This window comes from Esox lucius, chromosome 11 (genome assembly GCF_011004845.1).
Source record: "Esox lucius isolate fEsoLuc1 chromosome 11, fEsoLuc1.pri, whole genome shotgun sequence".
Classification (NCBI taxonomy): Eukaryota; Metazoa; Chordata; class Actinopteri; order Esociformes; family Esocidae; genus Esox; species Esox lucius.
In genome coordinates this window covers 19,194,539-19,219,317 of record NC_047579.1, presented here as the reverse complement: position 1 = coordinate 19,219,317, position 24,779 = coordinate 19,194,539, and the positions used below count along the sequence as shown (strand labels likewise).

At 40.0% G+C, this 24,779-nt stretch overlaps 1 protein-coding gene across 6 annotated transcripts in view; it reads left to right on the top strand.

Annotated features, from left to right (window-relative positions):
- The first annotated feature begins 5,015 nt into the window (after positions 1-5,015).
- Positions 5,016-24,779, top strand: part of LOC105007709 (deleted in malignant brain tumors 1 protein) — a 32,363-nt gene continuing 12,599 nt past the window's right edge. For 3 of the 6 annotated variants that reach the window (XM_034295171.1, XM_034295170.1, XM_034295169.1), the window contains exons 1-13: positions 5,016-5,026; positions 5,214-5,306; positions 11,537-11,848; positions 12,459-12,521; positions 12,708-13,019; positions 14,275-14,586; positions 16,549-16,611; positions 17,599-17,661; positions 17,848-18,159; positions 19,964-20,275; positions 22,238-22,300; positions 23,288-23,350; positions 23,537-23,848. In XM_034295171.1, coding sequence (XP_034151062.1) covers positions 5,234-5,306; positions 11,537-11,848; positions 12,459-12,521; positions 12,708-13,019; positions 14,275-14,586; positions 16,549-16,611; positions 17,599-17,661; positions 17,848-18,159; positions 19,964-20,275; positions 22,238-22,300; positions 23,288-23,350; positions 23,537-23,848 — 2,260 coding nt within the window. In that variant the 5' untranslated portion in view covers positions 5,016-5,026; positions 5,214-5,233. The remainder of the gene's footprint in view (positions 5,027-5,213; positions 5,307-11,536; positions 11,849-12,458; positions 12,522-12,707; positions 13,020-14,274; positions 14,587-16,548; positions 16,612-17,598; positions 17,662-17,847; positions 18,160-19,963; positions 20,276-22,237; positions 22,301-23,287; positions 23,351-23,536; positions 23,849-24,779) is intronic. The other 3 variants (XM_034295172.1, XM_034295173.1, XM_034295174.1) reach the window with 3 other exon arrangements.

Genomic DNA, 24,779 nt, shown 5'->3' with positions numbered 1-24,779 from the left:
TCAATACAGGGCTACAGATCATTAGAATCATGTGTGCTAGATACAGGGAGGGGGCAGACATCTCCCCAGGGTCCAACCACTAATAAATAGTTTAGAAACCTCTATATAATTCTTGTTCATCAACTTGATCTTATACTAAAAAATCATATTAATCTAACCTTTATTTGAGGAAAAACATTTTCCAATAAAATCGACATAACAAAGTAATTATATATTCAAAAACATGCATGCCAAACTTATTGGGACCCCTGCATTTAATACTGTGCACCCTCACTTTGTCCTCTCATATAATATTTGATGAATTAGGAGAACACATAAGAGGGATTTGATGCCGTTCCTCCATATCCTTCAGAATTCTTGTTCCTCGCTTGTGGACTCTCCTCTTTAGCTAACCCCATATGTTTTCCATGGGGTTTAGATCAGGGAACTGTAACGGCCATTGCAAAAGCTTGATTGTTTGGTCAGTGAACTATTTTTATGTTAATTTGGAGGTATGCTTTCTCCTGGTACTTGAGTCCATATTGCCATGTATCTTAACCAGGTTCCCTGGAAGTAAAACCGTCTCATTACACCACAGATCCACCAGCATACTACACCATACATAACACAACAAAGTGGCTTTTGGACCATGTCTCTTTTTAGGCCAAACACACCTCTGTTGTTTCTTGCCAAAAAGCTTGAATTTAATCTCATCAAGACAATAGGATCCGGTTCCAAAGTTCCAAAGACATTGATCAAACTAAAGGTGATTATGTTTGACTTAGTGACCGCGGAGGCTTTCTTCGAGCGACCGTTTCAAATAGCTTGTGGGCATTGAGGTGGCATGTAATCATAGTTTTGAAATCATTGGGACCCCAAGATGTAACCAACTTCTGCAATTCTTCAATTGTGGTCATTGGAGATTTTTTGGCCACTTTTACCATCGTTCTCACTGTGCCTGGGAGCGACATACGTACACGTGCATCCTTTTCTAGGCAGGTTTAACATAGCTCTAGCTGTTTTACATTTCTTCATTATTGCCCTCATTATGGATGGGTATTTTCAGGTGTGAAAATATATTTTTATAACCATTGACTTTGACATTGTCATTGATTTTAGGAATGTAAACACATTTCATTTGTATTCTCTGGCCATTCTCATGTTTATGGATGACTAAGCAAGTTTAGCCTGTCTGTCACGTTAAATTTCTACACCGGTGAAACAGGATGTGAAGGACTTAAGTGTTCCTGACCTTTTTGCATGCGACTCAAGTTATTCTTTTTTAGTTTGTTTGCCTTTGTTTGCCAAAGACTCAGAAGGACTTAAAAATGTAAAATCGGAATCTTTACCTAGGGTTTCCCAATACTTTTGAAGAGCACTGTATATATGAGCTTAGAAAGTATCCCTGTTCCTCTTTAGGGTTCCTTGTTCCTTGTGGTATTAATGACACTTATGGTGCATTCGTTTGTGTCTGTGCACACTTGTGTGAATTGGTGGGTTAACAAAGAAAGGTTAACAAAGAAAGGTAATGATTAAATTAAATGTGAAATAAAATGTGTTTTAGACAGTTGTTGTAAAAACAGAGAAGTTGTTCTTAATGACTACTTAAATAAAGGCTTATTTAGTAAAGCACAGGACTTGAGTTATGCAACGAGGCCCAGTATTCTCCAACAACACTTCCATGTGGATAACATCAGTAAAACGTCTGGGTCTCTGTGTTCTAAAACACTCCTGTGTTACTTCGCTAATTCCTTCTGTTTAGTTTACAGTCTCATCTAAATATTTCCCACCAATAGTTTAACAGAAACACAAACGACCAGGCAATTGTTGATGTAACTAATATGAATAGGTTCATACATTTTGATTCTGACAAATTAATTATTACTTTCTGAATTAATAGATTTTTTTCTTTTTATGGAATCGTGTTTTTGTATAGTGTTATTACTGATTGATTGTGTTATTTTTCAATTATAATTACTGTTACTTTTAAACTTTTAACTGCACTGTTGGGAGTTGGAAAACCAAGCATTTCATTGCCATAACTTATAAATAAACATTTGAGCTTAAACTACATGAATGAGGCACCACTATGATTTTGAGGAGATCCTTAGATAACTCAAAACATACAGTACAAGTCAAAAATGTAGTTCCAGTCAAAACACTTATCCATAAACTTGAATAGGTAAGTGTGTCCAAACCTTTTGACTGGTACTCTATGTGTCTCTACTTACACATCATATTATGTATTCATAATTATTACTCAAAATGATCCCATTTCTAAAGCAGTGAAGAGTTTGCCATGGCCCATCTAGGCAAGGCAAGTTAGATTTATTACATGGCATTTAAGTACACGTACAATCCCCCCGAAAACCCCGTCCTGGTGCTGGTGATCTACTCTTATTTCACAGTTTGAATAAATATTAGCTGTCTTTTCCAGGGTAGGGACAATTTACTTAAGGAAGTTTCACATAAGGAAGTATATTGGTTTACTATAAAAAGAATCGAACAAAGACACTTGTGTAGCAAGATCAAACAAAGGTGTTCACTCTGTAAGTATTGAGATTCTTTTGAAATAACTCAAACACTAACATAATGTGAAAGATTATGATGAAAGAATGTGGGGAGTAGTATTTTACTGAGAAGTGACACTCAATAACTGGCCTGATTCCATACAAAGACAATGGAAATTTTTCCATTCCAGTCATTTTAAAGTTCTGGTTATACTTGTATTTTTTGTTTTTGTTTGTTGGTATGCATTTATTGGGATTTTATTAAGATTTTTCTTTTGCATGTGTTGCTTTTTGCTGGACCGGGTAATTGGAGCCGGCCAAGAAGAGTCAGTCACTCACTCACTCTTACTGACTGACTACCCATGGTAAAATAGCGTAGTGGTTAGAGACGCGGCCTACCACGTAGGCGACTGGTGTTTGATCCTCATACGTTTCCTGTAGTTCTTGACCAGGTTTGCACACTGCAGCAGGGATTTTGGCCCACTCCTCCATACAGACCTTCTCCAGATCCTTCAGGTTTTGGGGCTGTCGCTGGGTAATACAGACTTTCAGCTCCCTCCAAAGATTTTCTATTGGGTTCAGGTCTGGAGACTGGCTATTCCACTCCGGGACCTTGGCCACTCCCTAGTTGCCCTGGCTGTGTGTTTAGGGTCATTGTCATGCTGGAAGACCCAGCCACGACCCCTCTTCAATGCTCTTACTGAGGGGAGGAGGTTGTTGGCGTTGTTCTTGGAGTTGTACTCATCCTTCTTCTTCCTCCAAACATGGCAAGTGGAGTTTAGACCAAAAAGCTTTATTTTTGTCTCATCAGACCCCATGACCTTCTCCCATTCCTCCTCTGGATCATCCAGATGGTCATTGGCAAACAGGCTTGGACATGCGCTGGCTTGAACAGGGGTACCTTGTGTGCATAGTGTGTTACTAATGGTTTTCTTTGAGACCCTGAGTCCCAGCACTCTTCAGGTCATTGACCAGGTCCTGCCGTGTAGTTCTGGGCTGATCCCTCACCTTCCTCATGATCATTGATGCCCCATGAGGTGAGATCTTGCATGGAGCCCCAGACCGAAGGAGATTGACCGTCATCTTGAAATTCTTCCATTTTCTAATAATTGCGCCAACAGCTGTTGCCTTCTCACCAAGCTGCTTGCCTATTGTCCTGTAGCCCATCCCAGCCTTGTGCAGGTCTACAATTTTATCCCTGATGTCCTTACACAGCTCTCTGGTCTTGGCCATTGTGGAGAGGTTGGAGTCTGTTTGATTGAGTGTGTGGACAGGTGTCTTTTATACAGGTAACAAGTTCAAACAGGTGCAGATAATTCAGGTAATTAGTGGAGAATAGGAGGGCTTCTTAAGGAAAACTAACAGGTCTGTGAGAGCTGGAATTCTTACTGGTTGGTGGGTGATCAAATACTTATGTCATGCAATGAAATGCAAATTAATTATTTAAAAATCATACAATGTGATTTTCTAGATTTTTGTTTTAGATTCCGTCTCTCACAGTTGAAGTGTACCTATGATAAAACTGTTGTTGGTTTGAATGTTAGCTCATGTAAGGAACTAGTTTCAAGATCCATGGAGTTTCGACTAATTGGTTCAACAATTCAGACGTAAACAAACACCTCATCTCTATACATGTTTTACGGGCAACAACACCTGCTTTTTAAATAGCATACTGGTTAAAGACCTAGTCTGCCACATAGGAAATCGCAGATCGAGTAGAGCCAGAACAACAATATTCATCTAATTGCAGGCTGGCAGAATTAGGCGTGCCTGGTTCCTTTTCTTGTTTTGTAGTTTGCTTTTGTGTGCCACAGGTGAGGTATTCAGGGGAGATGTGGTAATTAGTTGAGTTTTTTGGGGGGGGTCTGGTTGGTAGTTAGTGGACTGTAGACGTTGAGATGTTTTTGTGAAGTGTGTGTAGTTAGAGGACGAAAGAGGGTGATTTTGGGAAGTTTGGTGGGCAATTAGTGGACTGGGGGTGGAGTGCTCTGTGGGTGGAGGATTCTGGGGAGGCATGGTGGGTAGTCTGGGGGACCATGAACCTTCTGCCCCTTCTTCCCCTGCGTGGATTTGTCATTTGTAAAGTCAATGATATTACACTGTTGAAAAAAATGGAAAAGAAAGGTATAACAAAATGGTAAGGGGATAAAAATAACACAAAATGTAATGTTGCCCATTGTGTAAGGGCAAAGGTTATGATTTTTGCAGTTCTCCAATTGAAATGCATTGACAATGTTTTATAGACTGCACATGGCTGTGGATCAAAGGTTTGGTGGTTTCATTTGGATAGAACATACTGTCTTTGACTTCATGGTCCTATGTCAATATTATTGAGATATTGTTTGATTAAGCATATAAATCAAAGCTTTATGCATTTTCTTTCAACTGACAGTTTTGTTTCTGCTTGTAAAGGTAGTTAATAGTTAACTTAAAACCTGTAATGCTAATCGCAATGTTGTTTACCAAAGATTTGGGAAAGTATATAAACAGAATAAACACTCCCAGTTGAAATCCAGAACACTCACATCTTCAGAATTGTAAGTCACAAATATCAGCCACTGTAAAAATACAGTTGGTAATGGTTTCAATTATGTGCTTATTTTTATTCCCGCCAAAATGTTATGATTTTTCTGTGGTATAAATAATTAATATATAAGACATGTATCTGTGTATCAACACATTTCTTTCAGTTAACTCCAGTACTGTCCTAAACCTTTTCCTCAGGTTTGCATTTGACCAGAAAGATGCTGAACTTGATGATCAACTCTGGAAATCTGCTGCTGCTGCTCATACAGGTTACCACTGGTCAGACAACAGGTAACAGTGTCTTGGTCATTCGGTTTTTTTTGTGTTTCAATGTGAGTAATGTGATACTCCTGAGTTTATTCTGAGAAGAATTATCTTCTTATCGTGTAAGTACTTCACATTGATTACAAAATCAGATGTGAACCCTGTGTAATGGATTGATTGGCGTAAGTGTCTGTAGTTTCCAGTCTAATATCTACTGAATGTAACATTTTAACAAAATAAAACAAATGGTGCAAGCAATGAAAGAGCAAGAAAAATGAAACAGTCAATCCAGCCAGATAGGTGGGAAGTCGTTTTCGCAGCCCTTGAACCCTCAAAAAGATTACTGGAAAGGACAGATCTGCAGGTGGGCCGAGCTTGCCCAATGCTAATGCCTCAACCAGGCCAACAGCTTCCATTCACCTGTCAAGAATTTCCAATCCAGTCTTGTTTCTGCAACTGTGAGGGTAGATTTGTTGGCGACAGCATCACTTTTTATAACCTTGTGGCAAATGAAAAATATAAATTGCCATTATACAAAGTAAAACGTTTGCCCTGGAGCATATCATTTTTAAATAGCAAATATTTGCTTTGGAGTATATATATATTAGATTTTTCCATGAATGTGAGACAATAATAATAATATTCAATGATATATATTGTAATATAAATTATATTATATAATTTTCACAACATTTAAGCAATGCTTAACAATATTTCAGATTGATATGATTTAGGACAATTAGTCTTAACACCAGGAAAATTTTGCAGAAATGATGCTTGAAATAAAATGCCTGCTACTGTTATATTTTTAAGTAAAAAAAACTTTTATTTTATAAATGAATCAAAAATGCTGGGACAAATAGAAGAGGGCAGGAAATGTACAAGTATTAATTAAAATGTATGTTACAATTCTAAATGAGCAATGAAGGCAAATGGAGGAGCGCAGAAAATGTACATATTTACAAGTATTAAGTATAAGTATGTGTGGGTAGGAATGAATAGTTGTGCGCTGAGCCAAATGCAAGTACAAATGACAATTCTGACTGTGCAATCGAGCAAGTTGGTGGTGTAAGGTAGTCTGTGCAACTGAAATGCAGGTAGAGCAGCAATGAGGTTCCCGAAGTAGACATGTGCATGTAACATCTGAAAAAAAGAAAAGCACATTTAAGCCAAATTTAAGTTGCAAGGAGGCATATGCAACTGAAATGCAGGGAAAGCAGCAATGAGGTTCCCGAGGTAGACATGTAGTACAAGGGAGTAGTGCAACAAGGTCCCTGAGAGGCAGTACTAAGCTGTGGGTGGGTGGGTATGGTTAGTGATGGGATGGGTCACAGAGTTCAACAGGGTCACAATAGATAAGAAGAAGCTGTTCCCAAGCCTGCTGGTAAGGGAATGAAGAGACCTGTACCACCTGCCTGATGGTAGGAGGGCAAACAGTTTGTGGCATTGGTGTGAAGAGTGTGTGATGATGCCCTGTGCAGACACTGCTTGCACTGAAAGTCCACTATGGCTGGAAGTTGGGCACCAGTGATGTTCTGGGCGGTTTTCAACACCCATTGTAGGGCCTTCCGGTTGGCCACACAACACTGTGGAACAGTTTGTCAAAATGCTCTTGAATGTGCAGCTTTAGAAGTTCCTGAGGATCTGGGAAGACAAGCAGGCCTTGTTCAGCCTCCTCAAAAGGTACAGGCAGTGCTGCGTGTTTTAGACCAGACAGGCACTGCTGCGTGTTTTAGACCAGGCAGGCAGTGCTGCGTGTTTTAGACCAGGCAGGCAGTGCTGCGTGTTTTAGACCAGGGCTGAGGTGCTGAGGGTCCAGGAAACGTCCTCGGAAATGTGGACACCCAGGAATTTGAAGCTGGACACACACTCCATGGATGAGAACTGGGGCGTGACTGCAGCCTTTAGACTTCCTGTAATCCACAATGATCTCCTTGGTCTTCTTTGCATTGAGGTCCAGGTTGTTGTCAGCACACCATACCGCCAGGCACTTGACCTCCACCCTGTAGCCTGACACTTCATTATTGTGGGGCTGAGTGTGACAGGTCATTCAGGCTAGACGCAGTCGACTGCTTCGGCACTGGCACAATGGTTATGGTCTTGAAGCACGTTGGGGCAACCGTCTGGGCCAGTGACAGGTGGAAAAAGTCATTAGAGACAGGAGCCAGCTGCCCAGCACATGCTATGAGCGAACGCCTGGGGACGCCATCAGGACCAGCAGCCTTGCGTGCATTCACCCTGCTCAGTTCAGACAGCACATCTGCGATGGATAGTCTGGGGGCGGGGGTTTGTTGGGGAGAGTTCAGCTTAAAACGGGGAGTTCAGGCTCTTTGTTGTCCCTGTCGAAGTAGAACCTGTTTAACTTGTCGATGACGGAGACTTCGCTGGCTGTGGGGGTGGGGTTCTTTGGCCGGTTGTCAGTGATGGCTTGAGTGGCAAACAAACTCCAGTCTTTGTGTTGAAACTGGTGCTGTAGAAGTGAATCTGATCCCTCTGGCCACACTTTGACTGTCCTCACTGATGGTTTCACACATTTAATGAGGGGTAAATACTTCAGGAGTACAAACAGTGAAAGATGGTCAGACTGTCCCAGATGGGGGAGGGGAATGGCTTAGTAAGCCTCTGGAATGTTTGCATACACATGCTCTAGTGTATTGTCTCCACTGGTGGGGTAGGATACATTTTGATGGAATTTGGTGGACAGGTAGCCCTCCGTAGCCATTGATGATGACATGCTACTGTGACTGCAAATTGTTTCATTGATGGCCCGCTGGCGGCAGACACTTTGACAAAACAGAAGCAGAGCTCCTGTTAGCCACTATCTTCCCACAGGCCTGTCGCTGTCCCCCAGCTCTTAACCTGCGAGTCAGCAACACTCCAGCTGCCCGCAAGAGGCAATTAAAAAAAAATATCATTACCTGCTGCCACCTATTGTTTATATATTTATATATTTTAGCATTGTTTTAACATACCCTTTTTGAAAAGGTGTGTGAAGACAAAAAACGAATTAATGAATAGCATAAAATTTAAATGTTTTAATTTATTTGCATATTAGTAGGTTACATTGTAACACAAGTGAACGTTAAGTGCTAAGTCAAAAGTAAACTAAATATGGATAAACGTAGTCACAGACCCTGTTTCAAACATTGAAAAAGCATAAGAGCAGAATAATTGAAGTGTAGGAGCAGTATTAACATTATAATAACAGATTACATGAATTTGCTTTGTTCTGGTAGACCTTAGATCACCTCTAGAAAAACTTGAAGAAAAGGTATGCAAACAAACTGCAAGTCTTAGGCACTTGTCACCCATATACAGCACCCACTGTGTTATATACATTGTTAGGAACAGAGACATCCCTGCCGGAACTGAACTTTGGGGATGTGTACTTACCTTGTGGAGAATCCATCCCCCAAACACTGCTACCAAAATGCAAGTGTACAAATGTACAGACGGCTATCTGTACTTTCAATTAGGGAGGGTCAATAATGCAATGGTTTGGGAGGTGAAGGAGAAGAAATTATTCATTGTCAAAGCGAAGTAGAGTGCTCATTAACCTAAATTACTGTTTGTTCTATGGGTGGTCAGTGTAGTGTAGTGCAGCCACAATCACTAACGTTAGGCCATTGGAGTTGGTTGCATCAGTGCAGATGAAAACAGACCATTGCCATTCATTACAATGATTACATGTAGATATGATTACAAATACAATATATATGTGATTAGTGCATCCAGTGGAACTCCAACTATCTGGCATTTAGTATTTTTAGTAAAAATAGTTTGAGTTGTCCATGGTGGTCAATGAAAGGTGACTTTGTTTTGCCCGCCAAGTGGGCCTTCCCCATATGTAGTGATGTCACGTGAAATCACTTTCAATAGAAAGTCACCACCCCCTTTCAAAATGTTCACCTTTTGTTGCCTTACAGCCTGAAATGGAAACACATTAAATCAGAAATGTTCCAGTTTTATTTGCACACAGTAACCCACAATATTTATGTGAAAAAAAAAATCTAAAAAAGTCTGAAAATCTATTTTAATTTAAACAGTAGAATACCTTACTTGGATAAATGAACACCCCTCTTAATACCACAGCCATGAGTCTCTTTTAATACATCTATACTAACTTGGTTAATCTAGACTGTGCAATATTTGCCCATTCTTCCTTGCAGAATTGATCAAACTCATTCAAATTGTAAATCAGATGTGGGTGAAATTAGACATCAGATGAGAATGACTAGACTTGTTCAAGATGACAGAAAGGCCACAAACAGTCAAATACAGTTGTGCTCAAAAGTTTGCATACCCTTGAAAAATTTGTAGTATATGTACCATTTGTAAAGAAAACATGAGTGAGCAGGCAAAACACATGTTTTTTATTCCTTGTGGGATTCACATTCAACTGTGGGTCATAACAGAATGGCACAATCATAAAATAAAACATGGGAACAAAGAAAAAAATGAACTGACCCCTTTTCAAAAGTCTGCATACCCTTAGTTCTTAATACTGTGTATTGCCCCCTATAGCATCAATGACAGCATGCAATCTTTTGTAATAGTTGTCTATGAGGCCCCGAATTCTTGCAGGTGTTATAGCTGCCCATTCGCCTTGACAAAATGCCTACAGGTCATGCAAAGTCTTTTGTCGTCTTGCATGAACCGCATGTTTGAGATCTTACCAGAGTGGCTTGCTGATTTAAAGGTCAGGACACTGTGATGGCCACTCCAGAACCTTCAACTTTTTCTGTTGTAACCACCGAGGGTCAACATGGCCTTGTGCTTAGGTACATAGTCATGCTGGAATGTCTAAGAGCATCCCATGCACAGCTTTCATACAGAAGAATGCAAATTGTCTGCCAGTATTTTCTGATATCATGCCTCAATCATCTTGCCATAAATTTTCACAAGATTCCCTGTGCCTTTAGAGCTCACACCCCCCCAAAACATCAGTGAGCCACCACCATGCTTCACAGTGGGGATGGTATTCTGTTCCCTATAGGCCTTGTTGAACTCTCTCCAAACATTTGGGTCTCGTCATTCCAAATTACAGTGTGCCAAAGGTTGTGAGGCGTGTCAAAGTGTTGTCAGGCATATTGTAACTGAGCTTTTTTGTGGCACAGGCACAGTAAAGGCACAGTAAACCACAGTAAAAGGGCTTCTTTCTGACAGCTTGACCATGCAGCCCATTTTGGTTCAAGTATCATTTTATTGTGCTCCTTGAAACAATCTTTCTTGGTCTACGTGACCTTGGCTTGATATCAATAGATCCTTGAATTTTCCACTTCTTAATAAGTGATTGAACAGTACTGACAGGCATTTGCAAGGCTTTGGATATATTTTTATATCCTTTTCCATTTTTATTAAGTTCCATTACCTTGTTATAAAGATCTTTTGACAATTATTTTCTGCTCCCCATGGCTCAGTGTCTACTCTGCTTAGTGCATCCACGTGAGAGCTAACAAACTAATTGACTATTTATACACAGACACTAATTGCAATTTAAAATGCCACAGGTGTGGGAATTTCACCTTTAATTGTCATTTCCACCTGTGTGTGTCACCTTGTGTGTCTGTAACAAGGCCAAACATTCAAGGGTATGTAAACTTTTGATCAGGGCCATTTGGGTGATTATGATTTAAAAAGGAGCTAAACAACTACGTGATAATAAATGACTTCATATGATCACCATCCTTAAATAAAAGACTGATCGGTCATATTTTCAAAATCAATGCCAAAAGTTCACAATTTCTGCCAGGGTATGGAAACTTATGAGCACAACTGTAATCATTCTTTGCAAAAGTGGTGTCCAGATAGGCATCTTTCCTGACACTAGATAGGTATACCTAATAAAGACCCAGCAACTGGGTAAAAGCTGAATGTCTCTCCAAGATGAAAGCTAAATAAAAGACATCATGAGCAAACAAATGAAACTTTCCAGGAGCTCACTGACTTTAGAGTCCATAAAAGTGACTTGATTCTGATTTGGACATACATGCAGTCACAGACCCTGTCTATTCTTAATTTCACATTGAATATGCTATTCAAAAAATAGAAATAGATAGGCAGTCATCTACTGCACATACCTCCAGGGCTACCATTCACCTGCTGCTACGGTGAATAACTAAAAAGAAACATTTCATGAATAATAATTCATTTAAACATACACACTACACTTGAAGGAACATGCATGGAAGAATTTAATGATGTAAGAAATAAATCACTTTGATTCTTCTGATTTTATTTGTTGATTTCTTTGTCAGATGCCTCAGTCAGATTGGTGAATGGAAATAACTCCTGCTCTGGGAGAGTGGAGGTCTACTTTGGTGGTCGCTGGGGGACAGTTTGTGACGACTCGTGGGACTTGAATGATGCCCAGGTGGTGTGTAGACAGTTAGGCTGTGGGACAGCTCTGTCTGCACCAATTCAAGCCCTATTTGGACCGGGGAATGGGACAATATGGATGGATGATGTTAGATGCACAGGCAGAGAGTCTAGTCTCACACAGTGCCCTCACAAAGGATTCGGATTAAGCAACTGTAATCATTATGAAGACGCTGGTGCCGTCTGTTCAGGTAGGAGTATCATCCTTTAAACAATGTCATTGAGGTCCTGTATGGAAACAGATCCCCATCCTGGTGTCTTCTGGTTAGATAAGGGCACTAGGATTTCCCTGGTCATATGATTGGATGAGGTTGAACTCTGGGCGTTCGCTAAAAACAAAGACTTTTTTAACGTTTTAATGTCAAGCTCTCCCAAATATGATGTTGTCATTTTCAGAACCCCCTACATATTATTTCCTTCCATTAGTCACCAATCAGGTTTCTGCAAGGTGTTTATGTAGCGTGCTAAATATGCAGTCATTACCAGTGGCACTAATCCTGCAATTTTTCATTTTCCCAAAAGGCTGGAACATTATGTGGGTGATTTACTGCACATTCCATTTTAAAAGCAAGACACCTGAAGAAAAAACATTGTTAAAAAACTGTCATTAAGTTTATGTTCAAATTGATTTCTAATGTTTTTCATTGTAAAAATTCCCACACCATCGTCTCAAAAAAGCAGGGAGTGAAAGTGAGCCCTGTTTTTTAAAACCCAGAATCCTTTTCTTCACCCAACCTCTCCTATGCCTTTTCTACTTTTCAATAATGTAAGTATGTTTTTTTGCTCAAATCCTGTCTTTAGCCTCGTCAGGGGGAAGTGACACGACAGCAGCACCCCCACCTATTCATACAACCACATTGACTGGTAAGTGGAACCCCCTATTCAATCATCTTAACGTTTTGGGAGAAACTCTGCTGTTTTATTGTTTGTGTGAAATGTACTTCCAAATCAAACAGTTGTGTAACTAAGTGAATTTCATTAATGACGTAACAAGAAAATCCTTCTTGTTCTTCTTTACACATTTGTTTGTAATTTTGACTTCTTCGTCAGACGCCCCAGTCAGATTGGTGAATGGAAATAACTCCTGTACTGGGAGAGTGGAGGTCTACTTTGGTGGTCGCTGGGGGACAGTTTGTGACGACTCGTGGGACTTGAATGATGCCCAGGTGGTGTGTAGACAGTTAGGCTGTGGGACAGCTCTGTCTGCACCAATTCAAGCCCTATTTGGACCGGGGAATGGGACAATATGGATGGATGATGTTAGATGCACAGGCAGAGAGTCTAGTCTCACACAGTGCCCTCACAACGGGTTTGGTTCACACAACTGTGGACATAATGAAGACGCTGGTGCCGTCTGTTCAGGTAGGAGTATCATTCCTTGATGATCATTCTTATTTTGTATCACAGGAACTCAACCTTTCCTTTCCCAGTGATCCCCACCCAAGTCCTTAGATCATATGTTACAAAATATATATTTTTTTATACTTATATCTCAAATTACCTCAAATAGCTGTAATTTCTAGCAATATACTTCATTCTATAATTATTTAGGGCAACAGGTATCAAATCTTATACATCTTATACGTTTTTGCCGGACAGCGTAAATGGAGCCGGCCTAGAAGAACAAATGTCTCTTACTGACTGACTGAGAGAGAGAGAGAGAGAGTGAGTGAGTGACTGCCTGACTCACTAACTGATTGACTACTCCTTGTTAAGTAGCGTAGTGGTTAGAGCTGCAGACTACAGAACAACAGGCCCGGTGTTTGATTTCTGTCACCGTCAAAACACATTATGCATTAGGATTTGTTCGGGATAAACAAAAACTTTGCTGCCTACACGATTCTCTTGTCTTTTTCCTTGACGAAAAAGTCAGTTATCGTCACCTATATTGATAGTTATTGTATCAATGTCATTCACAAATGGCTAATAAGCTGTTAAAACGGTCAGTGGCAAAAGCCATACAGTTCATAGATGCTATTTGTGGAAACTGTCTGGTTAGTTGTTCTATGTTAATTTATGTCTAACCAAACTCCACCCATTTATTAAAGATGCATTCTGGGATTTCTGGCCACAGATAAGGGTTGTTGGTGATCCAAAACATGTCTCTGAAAATTGAGTCCTGTGTCTTGTATGTGTAGATACTCTAAAACACTCGCTTTCAAGGTTGTTTAAGCTTCATAGGTATTTGAGGTATGATACTAATTGTATTGCAAATATGGGGGGTTTAAAACATCGCAAATGTTGCAGAATGCATCTTTAAATAGGAATGTCAACTAATTTCTAAGATGTGAGAAAGTTTATAAATTGTTGGAAGTAATTGTTGGATGCGCGCAACTCTCACCCAGAGAAAGCAGGGTCAAGCTAGCGCCAGTGCAGCATCAGTGGGTTATATTGCTCTTGCGCCATTAGCACAATTAGATAAAACTTTGTGAATTAATGATAATGAACAATAACACAAACTTTAGGAACCCTAATCTATTGTGGTTCATGCCATATACATTTTGTGTGATAAAAGTCAGTCAAAGGATAGAAAAGTGGACCTTTTCTAAAATGTTTCTAAAAAAACTTTTCTAAAAAAAAAATCTCTGTGCTTTTTCTAAATACATGTCTTTGATAGGCAACCCGATTCGATTGGTAAACGGTAAAAACTCCTGCTCTGGGAGAGTGGAGGTCTACCACAGTGGTCGCTGGGGGACAGTTTGTGACGACTCGTGGGACTTGAATGATGCCCAGGTGGTGTGTAGACAGCTGGGATGTGGGACAGCTCTGTCTGCACCAGGCCAAGCCTTCTTTGGACCGGGGAATGGGACAATATGGATGGATGATGTTAGATGCAATGGCAGAGAGCTGACTCTTACAGAGTGCCCTCACAATGGATTTGGGTCACACAACTGTAATCCTTATGAAGACGCTGGTGTTGTCTGTTCAGGTAGGTTTAATATGGATCTTTTATTTACATGAACTACTGCAATACCGAGTCCTCTGATGATTATTAATTATGTATTGATAGAACTGACATGTTTATCTTTTTAAATGAAAGTTCCAATTCTCATTTTGACTTCAAGTAATATACAGTGATGAGCCAAAACATTATGACCACTCCCAGGTGAAGCAAATAACGTTGATCATCTCCTAACAAGGGCACATTTCAAGGTCTGGGTAGATTAGATGGTAAGCGAACAATCAGTTTTCATAGTCAACTTTTTAAAGATGGAAAAGGATATAAAGACATCCAAAGACTTGCAAATTCCAGTCAGTACTGTTCAGTCACTTAGTAAGAAGTGGAAAATTCAAGGATCTCTTGATACCAAGCCAAGGTCAGGTAGACCAAGAAAGATTTCTGCCAAAACTGCCAGAAGAATTATTCGGGATACAAAGAAAAACCCACAGGTAACCTCAGGAGAAATCCAGGCTGCTCTGGGAAAAGATGGTGTGGTTGTTTCAAGGAGCACAAATGACGATACTTGAACCAAAATGAGCTGCATGGTCGAGTTGCTAGAAAGAACCCTTTACTGCACCAGTGCCACAAAAAAGCCCGGTTACAATATGCCCGACAACACTTTGACATGCCTGACAGCTTCTGGCACACTAATTTGGAGTGATCAGACCAAAACAGAGCTTTATGGTCACAACCATATGCGCAATGTTTGGAGAAGTGTCAACAAGGCCTATAGTGAACAGAATACCATCCCCACTGTGAAGCATGGTGATGGCTCATTGATGATTTGGGGGTGTGTGAGCTCTAAAGGCGCGGGGAAACTTGTGACAATTGTGGGCAAGATGAATGCAGCATGTTATCAGAAAATACTGGCAGATAATTTTGCATTCTTCTGCACGAAAGCTGTGCATGGGACGCTCTTGGACTTTCAAGCACGACAGTGACCCTATGCGCAAGGCCAAGTTGACACTCCAGTGGTTACAGAAGAAAAAGGTGAAGGTTCTGGAGTGGCCATCACAGTCTCCTGACCTTAATATCGTCGAGCCACTCTGGGGAGATATCAAACATGCGGTTCATACAAGACGACTAAAGACTTTGCATGACCTGGAGGCATTTTGCCAAGACGAATGGGCAGTTGTACCACCTGCAAGAATTAGGGGCCTCATAGACAACTATTACAAAAGAGTCCACGCTGTCATTGATGCTAAAGGGGGCAATACACAGTATTAAGAACTAAGGGTATTCAGACTTTTGAACAGGTGTCAGTAAAAAAAATCTTTGTTACCATGTTTTGTTTTTTGATTGGGCCATTTTGTTATTACTTACAGTTGAATATGAATCTATGGAATCTGAGCATTAACAATTACAATGTGAATGTACGTTTCATTGCAGGTGAATGTGCCTAGATAATGAGAACAACAGAAACATCTCTGTTTAGATTATCTCTCTGTAGGTTGCGCTCTGATAACCCCAGGAATGTTTATATTGACCATTTGGCATGGGGGTTACTGTCTTGGAAACATGATCTTAGCTAGGTAGACTTTACTGTATACATATATCCGATTGTAAAGAGCATTACAGTGAGAAGATTTTGGACATTCATTGAAATAGGACAACTCTGCTGCATTAATCCAAAAAACACAGAATGCTTTTTTTCCCTTCATTTGTGTGGGTTCTCTGTTATTTATTCAACCACTGTACATAACTGCTTAATTCTAACATATCCCTTAAGAAATAAAAGACGTGTTTTGCCTGCTCACTTACGTTTTCTTTACAAATGGTACCTATATTCCCAATTCTCCAAGGGTATGCAAACTTTTGAGCATAACTGTAAAGGGAAATATCAATGAATATCTAAGATTTGTCAGAGGTCATAAATCACCCAACCTCTCCTATGCCTTTTCTACTTTTCAATAATGTAAGTATGTTTTTTTGCTCAAATCCTGTCTTTAGCCTCGTCAGGGGGAAATGACACCACAGCAGCACCCCCACCTATTCATACAACCACATTGACTGGTAAGTGGAACCCCCTATTCAATCATCTTAACGTTTTGGGAGAAACTCCTATATTGATAGTTATTGTATCAATGTCATTCACAAATGGCTAATAAGCTGTTAAAACGGTCAGTGGCAAAAGCCATACAGTTCATAGATGCTATTTGTGGAAACTCTCTGGTTAGTTGTTCTATGTTAATTTATGTCTAACCAAACTCCACCCATTTATTAAAGATGCATTCTGGGATTTCTGGCCACAGATAAGTGTTGCTGGTGAGCCAAAACAGGTCTCTGAAAATTGAGTCCTGTGTCTTGTATGTGTAGATACTCTAAAACACTCGCTTTCAAGGTTGTTTAAGCTTCATGGGTATTTGAGGTATGATACTAATTGTATTGCAAATATGGGGGTTTAAAACATCGCAAATGTTGCAGAATGCATCTTTAAATAGGAATGTCAACTAATTTCGAAGATTTGACAAAGTTTATAAATTGTTGGAAGTAATTGTTGGATGCGCTCTGATAACCCCAGGAATGTTTACATTGACCATTTGGCATGGGGGTTACTGTCTTGGAAACATGATCTTTGCTAGGTAGACTTCAATTTATACGTATATCCGATTGTAAAGAGCATTACAGTGAGAAGATTTTGGACATTCATTGAAATAGGACAACTCTGCTGCATTAATCCAATAAACACAGAATGCTTTTTTTCCCTTGATATGTGTGGGTTCTCTGTTATTTATTCAACCACTATACATAACTGCTTAATTCTAACATATCCCTTAAGAAATAAAAGACGTGTTTTGCCTGCTCACTTATGTTTTCTTTACAAATCGTACATATATTCCCAATTCTCCAAGGGTATGCAAACTTTTGAGCATAACTGTAAAGGGAAATATCAATGAATATCTAAGATTTGTCAGAGGTCATAAATCACCCAACCTCTCCTATACCTTTTCTACTTTTCAATAATGTGAGTATGTTTTTTTGCTCAAATCCTGTCTTTAGCCTCGTCAGGGGGCAGTGACACCACAGCAGCACCCCCACCTATTCATACAACCACATTGACTGGTAAGTGGAACCCCCTATTCAATCATCTTAACGTTTTGGGAGAAACTCTGCTGTTTTATTGTTTGTGTGAAATGTACTTCCAAATCAAACAGTTGTGTAACTAAGTGAATTTCATTAATGACGTAACAAGAAAATCCTTCTTGTTCTTCTTTACACATTTGTTTGTAATTTTGACTTCTTCGTCAGACGCCCCAGTCAGATTGGTGAATGGAAATAACTCCTGTACTGGGAGAGTGGAGGTCTACTTTGGTGGTCGCTGGGGGACAGTTTGTGACGACTCGTGGGACGTGAATGATGCCCAGGTTGTGTGTAGACAGCTGGGCTGTGGGACAGCTCTGTCTGCACCAATTCAAGCCCTATTTGGACCGGGGAATGGGACAATATGGATGGATGATGTTAGATGCACAGGCAGAGAGTCTAGTCTCACACAGTGCCCTCACAACGGGTTTGGGTCACACAACTGTGGACATAATGAAGACGCTGGTGCCGTCTGTTCAGGTAGGAGTATCATTCCTTGATGATCATTCTTATTTTGTATCACAGGAACTCAACCTTTCCTTTCCCAGTGATCCCCACCCAAGTCCTTAGATCATATGTTACAAAAAATATATTTTACATTTACCTCAAATAGCTGTCATTTCTAGCAATATACTTCATTCTATAATTATTTAGGGCAACAGGTTTCAAATCTTATACGTCGTATACGCTTTTGCCGGACAGCGTAAATGGAGCCGGCCTAGAAGAACGAATGTCTCTTACTGACTGACTGAGCGAGAGAGTGAGTGACTGCCTGACTGACTAACTGATTGACTACTCCTTGTTAAGTAGCGTAGTGGTTAGAGCTGCAGACTACAGAACAACAGGCCCGGTGTTTGATTTCTGTCACCGTCAAAACACATTATGCATTAGGATTTGTTCAGGATAAACAAAAACTTTGCTGCCTACACGATTCTCTTGTCTTTTTCCTTGATGAAAAAGTCAGTTATCGTCACCTATATTGATAGTTATTGTATCAATGTCATTCACAAATGGCTAATAAGCTGTTAAAAAGGTCAGTGGCAAAAGCCATACGGTTCATAGATGCTATCTGTGGTGGAGGTAAACTTAATAAGAAACCTTAGTCAGTTTAACATAATGCTTAATGATGTCTAGCGTAATATTCAAACTGTGATGTTAATGGGTCACAAAATGATCTAATGTCGAGACGCTATACAGACACTAGGTCAGCGTGTATTTCTGTGGTGGTGTGGCTAAAGTACATAGCCTCTCATGTGGGGGGCCATGGTTCAAATCCAATGTGGGCAACAACATTCATCACTTTCAATTGCGGGCCAGTTGAGTCAGGCGTGCCTGGATGCTTTTCTAGTTTTTAAAGAACACAAGCCCGCTTTCAAGTACCATTCACTTACACTGCCTTCAGACGTTTGTCAGACCCCTTCACTTGTTCCACATCTTGTGGTAGAGACTTCATTTATAATAGATTTTGTTTGCAGTCAATCAACACACAAATTGAAATCAAGTTTCTTTAAATATGTGTCAATTTATTGAAAACGTCATTATTACATTTATGTACCATATTTATGATATGTATTCATTATTAGAGAACAGGTGTATTGTAATAAAACATGAAAAATATAGATGCATTCACATTTATTTTGCCTCTCCCCAAAAACTCTCTGGTTAGTTGTTCTATGTTAATTTATGGCTAACCAAACTCCACCCATTTATTAAAGATGCATTCTGGGATTTCTGGCCACAGATAAGGGTTGTTGGTGATCCAAAACATGTCTCTGAAAATTGAGTCCTGTGTCTTGTATGTGTAGATACTCTAAAACACTCGCTTTCAAGGTTGTTTAAGCTTCATAGGTATTTGAGGTATGATACTAATTGTATTGCAAATATGGGGGGTTTAAAACATCGCAAATGTTGCAGAATGCATCTTTAAATAGGAATGTCAACTAATTTCTAAGATGTGAGAAAGTTTATAAATTGTTGGAAGTAATTGTTGGATGCGCGCAACTCTCACCCAGAGAAAGCAGGGTCAAGCTAGCGCCAGTGCAGCATCAGTGGGTTATATTGCTCTTGCGCCATTAGCACAATTAGATAAAACTTTGTGAATTAATGATAATGAACAATAACACAAACTTTAGGAACCCTAATCTATTGTGGTTCATGCCATATACATTTTGTGTGATAAAAGTCAGTCAAAGGATAGAAAAGTGGACCTTTTCTAAAATGTTTCTAAAAAAACTTTTCTAAAAAAAAAATCTCTGTGCTTTTTCTAAATACATGTCTTTGATAGGCAACCCGATTCGATTGGTAAACGGTAAAAACTCCTGCTCTGGGAGAGTGGAGGTCTACCACAGTGGTCGCTGGGGGACAGTTTGTGACGACTCGTGGGACTTGAATGATGCCCAGGTGGTGTGTAGACAGCTGGGATGTGGGACAGCTCTGTCTGCACCAGGCCAAGCCTTCTTTGGACCGGGGAATGGGACAATATGGATGGATGATGTTAGATGCAATGGCAGAGAGCTGACTCTTACAGAGTGCCCTCACAATGGATTTGGGTCACACAACTGTAATCCTTATGAAGACGCTGGTGTTGTCTGTTCAGGTAGGTTTAATATGGATCTTTTATTTACATGAACTACTGCAATACCGAGTCCTCTGATGATTATTAATTATGTATTGATAGAACTGACATGTTTATCTTTTTAAATGAAAGTTCCAATTCTCATTTTGACTTCAAGTAATATACAGTGATGAGCCAAAACATTATGACCACTCCCAGGTGAAGCAAATAACGTTGATCATCTCCTAACAAGGGCACATTTCAAGGTCTGGGTAGATTAGATGGTAAGCGAACAATCAGTTTTCATAGTCAACTTTTTAAAGATGGAAAAGGATATAAAGACATCCAAAGACTTGCAAATTCCAGTCAGTACTGTTCAGTCACTTAGTAAGAAGTGGAAAATTCAAGGATCTCTTGATACCAAGCCAAGGTCAGGTAGACCAAGAAAGATTTCTGCCAAAACTGCCAGAAGAATTATTCGGGATACAAAGAAAAACCCACAGGTAACCTCAGGAGAAATCCAGGCTGCTCTGGGAAAAGATGGTGTGGTTGTTTCAAGGAGCACAAATGACGATACTTGAACCAAAATGAGCTGCATGGTCGAGTTGCTAGAAAGAACCCTTTACTGCACCAGTGCCACAAAAAAGCCCGGTTACAATATGCCCGACAACACTTTGACATGCCTGACAGCTTCTGGCACACTAATTTGGAGTGATCAGACCAAAACAGAGCTTTATGGTCACAACCATATGCGCAATGTTTGGAGAAGTGTCAACAAGGCCTATAGTGAACAGAATACCATCCCCACTGTGAAGCATGGTGATGGCTCATTGATGATTTGGGGGTGTGTGAGCTCTAAAGGCGCGGGGAAACTTGTGACAATTGTGGGCAAGATGAATGCAGCATGTTATCAGAAAATACTGGCAGATAATTTTGCATTCTTCTGCACGAAAGCTGTGCATGGGACGCTCTTGGACTTTCAAGCACGACAGTGACCCTATGCGCAAGGCCAAGTTGACACTCCAGTGGTTACAGAAGAAAAAGGTGAAGGTTCTGGAGTGGCCATCACAGTCTCCTGACCTTAATATCGTCGAGCCACTCTGGGGAGATATCAAACATGCGGTTCATACAAGACGACTAAAGACTTTGCATGACCTGGAGGCATTTTGCCAAGACGAATGGGCAGTTGTACCACCTGCAAGAATTAGGGGCCTCATAGACAACTATTACAAAAGAGTCCACGCTGTCATTGATGCTAAAGGGGGCAATACACAGTATTAAGAACTAAGGGTATTCAGACTTTTGAACAGGTGTCAGTAAAAAAAATCTTTGTTACCATGTTTTGTTTTTTGATTGGGCCATTTTGTTATTACTTACAGTTGAATATGAATCTATGGAATCTGAGCATTAACAATTACAATGTGAATGTACGTTTCATTGCAGGTGAATGTGCCTAGATAATGAGAACAACAGAAACATCTCTGTTTAGATTATCTCTCTGTAGGTTGCGCTCTGATAACCCCAGGAATGTTTATATTGACCATTTGGCATGGGGGTTACTGTCTTGGAAACATGATCTTAGCTAGGTAGACTTTACTGTATACATATATCCGATTGTAAAGAGCATTACAGTGAGAAGATTTTGGACATTCATTGAAATAGGACAACTCTGCTGCATTAATCCAAAAAACACAGAATGCTTTTTTTCCCTTCATTTGTGTGGGTTCTCTGTTATTTATTCAACCACTGTACATAACTGCTTAATTCTAACATATCCCTTAAGAAATAAAAGACGTGTTTTGCCTGCTCACTTACGTTTTCTTTACAAATGGTACCTATATTCCCAATTCTCCAAGGGTATGCAAACTTTTGAGCATAACTGTAAAGGGAAATATCAATGAATATCTAAGATTTGTCAGAGGTCATAAATCACCCAACCTCTCCTATGCCTTTTCTACTTTTCAATAATGTAAGTATGTTTTTTTGCTCAAATCCTGTCTTTAGCCTCGTCAGGGGGAAATGACACCACAGCAGCACCCCCACCTATTCATACAACCACATTGACTGGTAAGTGGAACCCCCTATTCAATCATCTTAACGTTTTGGGAGAAACTCCTATATTGATAGTTATTGTATCAATGTCATTCACAAATGGCTAATAAGCTGTTAAAACGGTCAGTGGCAAAAGCCATACAGTTCATAGATGCTATTTGTGGAAACTCTCTGGTTAGTTGTTCTATGTTAATTTATGTCTAACCAAACTCCACCCATTTATTAAAGATGCATTCTGGGATTTCTGGCCACAGATAAGTGTTGCTGGTGAGCCAAAACAGGTCTCTGAAAATTGAGTCCTGTGTCTTGTATGTGTAGATACTCTAAAACACTCGCTTTCAAGGTTGTTTAAGCTTCATGGGTATTTGAGGTATGATACTAATTGTATTGCAAATATGGGGGTTTAAAACATCGCAAATGTTGCAGAATGCATCTTTAAATAGGAATGTCAACTAATTTCGAAGATTTGACAAAGTTTATAAATTGTTGGAAGTAATTGTTGGATGCGCTCTGATAACCCCAGGAATGTTTACATTGACCATTTGGCATGGGGGTTACTGTCTTGGAAACATGATCTTTGCTAGGTAGACTTCAATTTATACGTATATCCGATTGTAAAGAGCATTACAGTGAGAAGATTTTGGACATTCATTGAAATAGGACAACTCTGCTGCATTAATCCAATAAACACAGAATGCTTTTTTTCCCTTGATATGTGTGGGTTCTCTGTTATTTATTCAACCACTATACATAACTGCTTAATTCTAACATATCCCTTAAGAAATAAAAGACGTGTTTTGCCTGCTCACTTATGTTTTCTTTACAAATCGTACATATATTCCCAATTCTCCAAGGGTATGCAAACTTTTGAGCATAACTGTAAAGGGAAATATCAATGAATATCTAAGATTTGTCAGAGGTCATAAATCACCCAACCTCTCCTATACCTTTTCTACTTTTCAATAATGTGAGTATGTTTTTTTGCTCAAATCCTGTCTTTAGCCTCGTCAGGGGGCAGTGACACCACAGCAGCACCCCCACCTATTCATACAACCACATTGACTGGTAAGTGGAACCCCCTATTCAATCATCTTAACGTTTTGGGAGAAACTCTGCTGTTTTATTGTTTGTGTGAAATGTACTTCCAAATCAAACAGTTGTGTAACTAAGTGAATTTCATTAATGACGTAACAAGAAAATCCTTCTTGTTCTTCTTTACACATTTGTTTGTAATTTTGACTTCTTCGTCAGACGCCCCAGTCAGATTGGTGAATGGAAATAACTCCTGTACTGGGAGAGTGGAGGTCTACTTTGGTGGTCGCTGGGGGACAGTTTGTGACGACTCGTGGGACGTGAATGATGCCCAGGTTGTGTGTAGACAGCTGGGCTGTGGGACAGCTCTGTCTGCACCAATTCAAGCCCTATTTGGACCGGGGAATGGGACAATATGGATGGATGATGTTAGATGCACAGGCAGAGAGTCTAGTCTCACACAGTGCCCTCACAACGGGTTTGGGTCACACAACTGTGGACATAATGAAGACGCTGGTGCCGTCTGTTCAGGTAGGAGTATCATTCCTTGATGATCATTCTTATTTTGTATCACAGGAACTCAACCTTTCCTTTCCCAGTGATCCCCACCCAAGTCCTTAGATCATATGTTACAAAAAATATATTTTACATTTACCTCAAATAGCTGTCATTTCTAGCAATATACTTCATTCTATAATTATTTAGGGCAACAGGTTTCAAATCTTATACGTCGTATACGCTTTTGCCGGACAGCGTAAATGGAGCCGGCCTAGAAGAACGAATGTCTCTTACTGACTGACTGAGCGAGAGAGTGAGTGACTGCCTGACTGACTAACTGATTGACTACTCCTTGTTAAGTAGCGTAGTGGTTAGAGCTGCAGACTACAGAACAACAGGCCCGGTGTTTGATTTCTGTCACCGTCAAAACACATTATGCATTAGGATTTGTTCAGGATAAACAAAAACTTTGCTGCCTACACGATTCTCTTGTCTTTTTCCTTGATGAAAAAGTCAGTTATCGTCACCTATATTGATAGTTATTGTATCAATGTCATTCACAAATGGCTAATAAGCTGTTAAAAAGGTCAGTGGCAAAAGCCATACGGTTCATAGATGCTATCTGTGGTGGAGGTAAACTTAATAAGAAACCTTAGTCAGTTTAACATAATGCTTAATGATGTCTAGCGTAATATTCAAACTGTGATGTTAATGGGTCACAAAATGATCTAATGTCGAGACGCTATACAGACACTAGGTCAGCGTGTATTTCTGTGGTGGTGTGGCTAAAGTACATAGCCTCTCATGTGGGGGGCCATGGTTCAAATCCAATGTGGGCAACAACATTCATCACTTTCAATTGCGGGCCAGTTGAGTCAGGCGTGCCTGGATGCTTTTCTAGTTTTTAAAGAACACAAGCCCGCTTTCAAGTACCATTCACTTACACTGCCTTCAGACGTTTGTC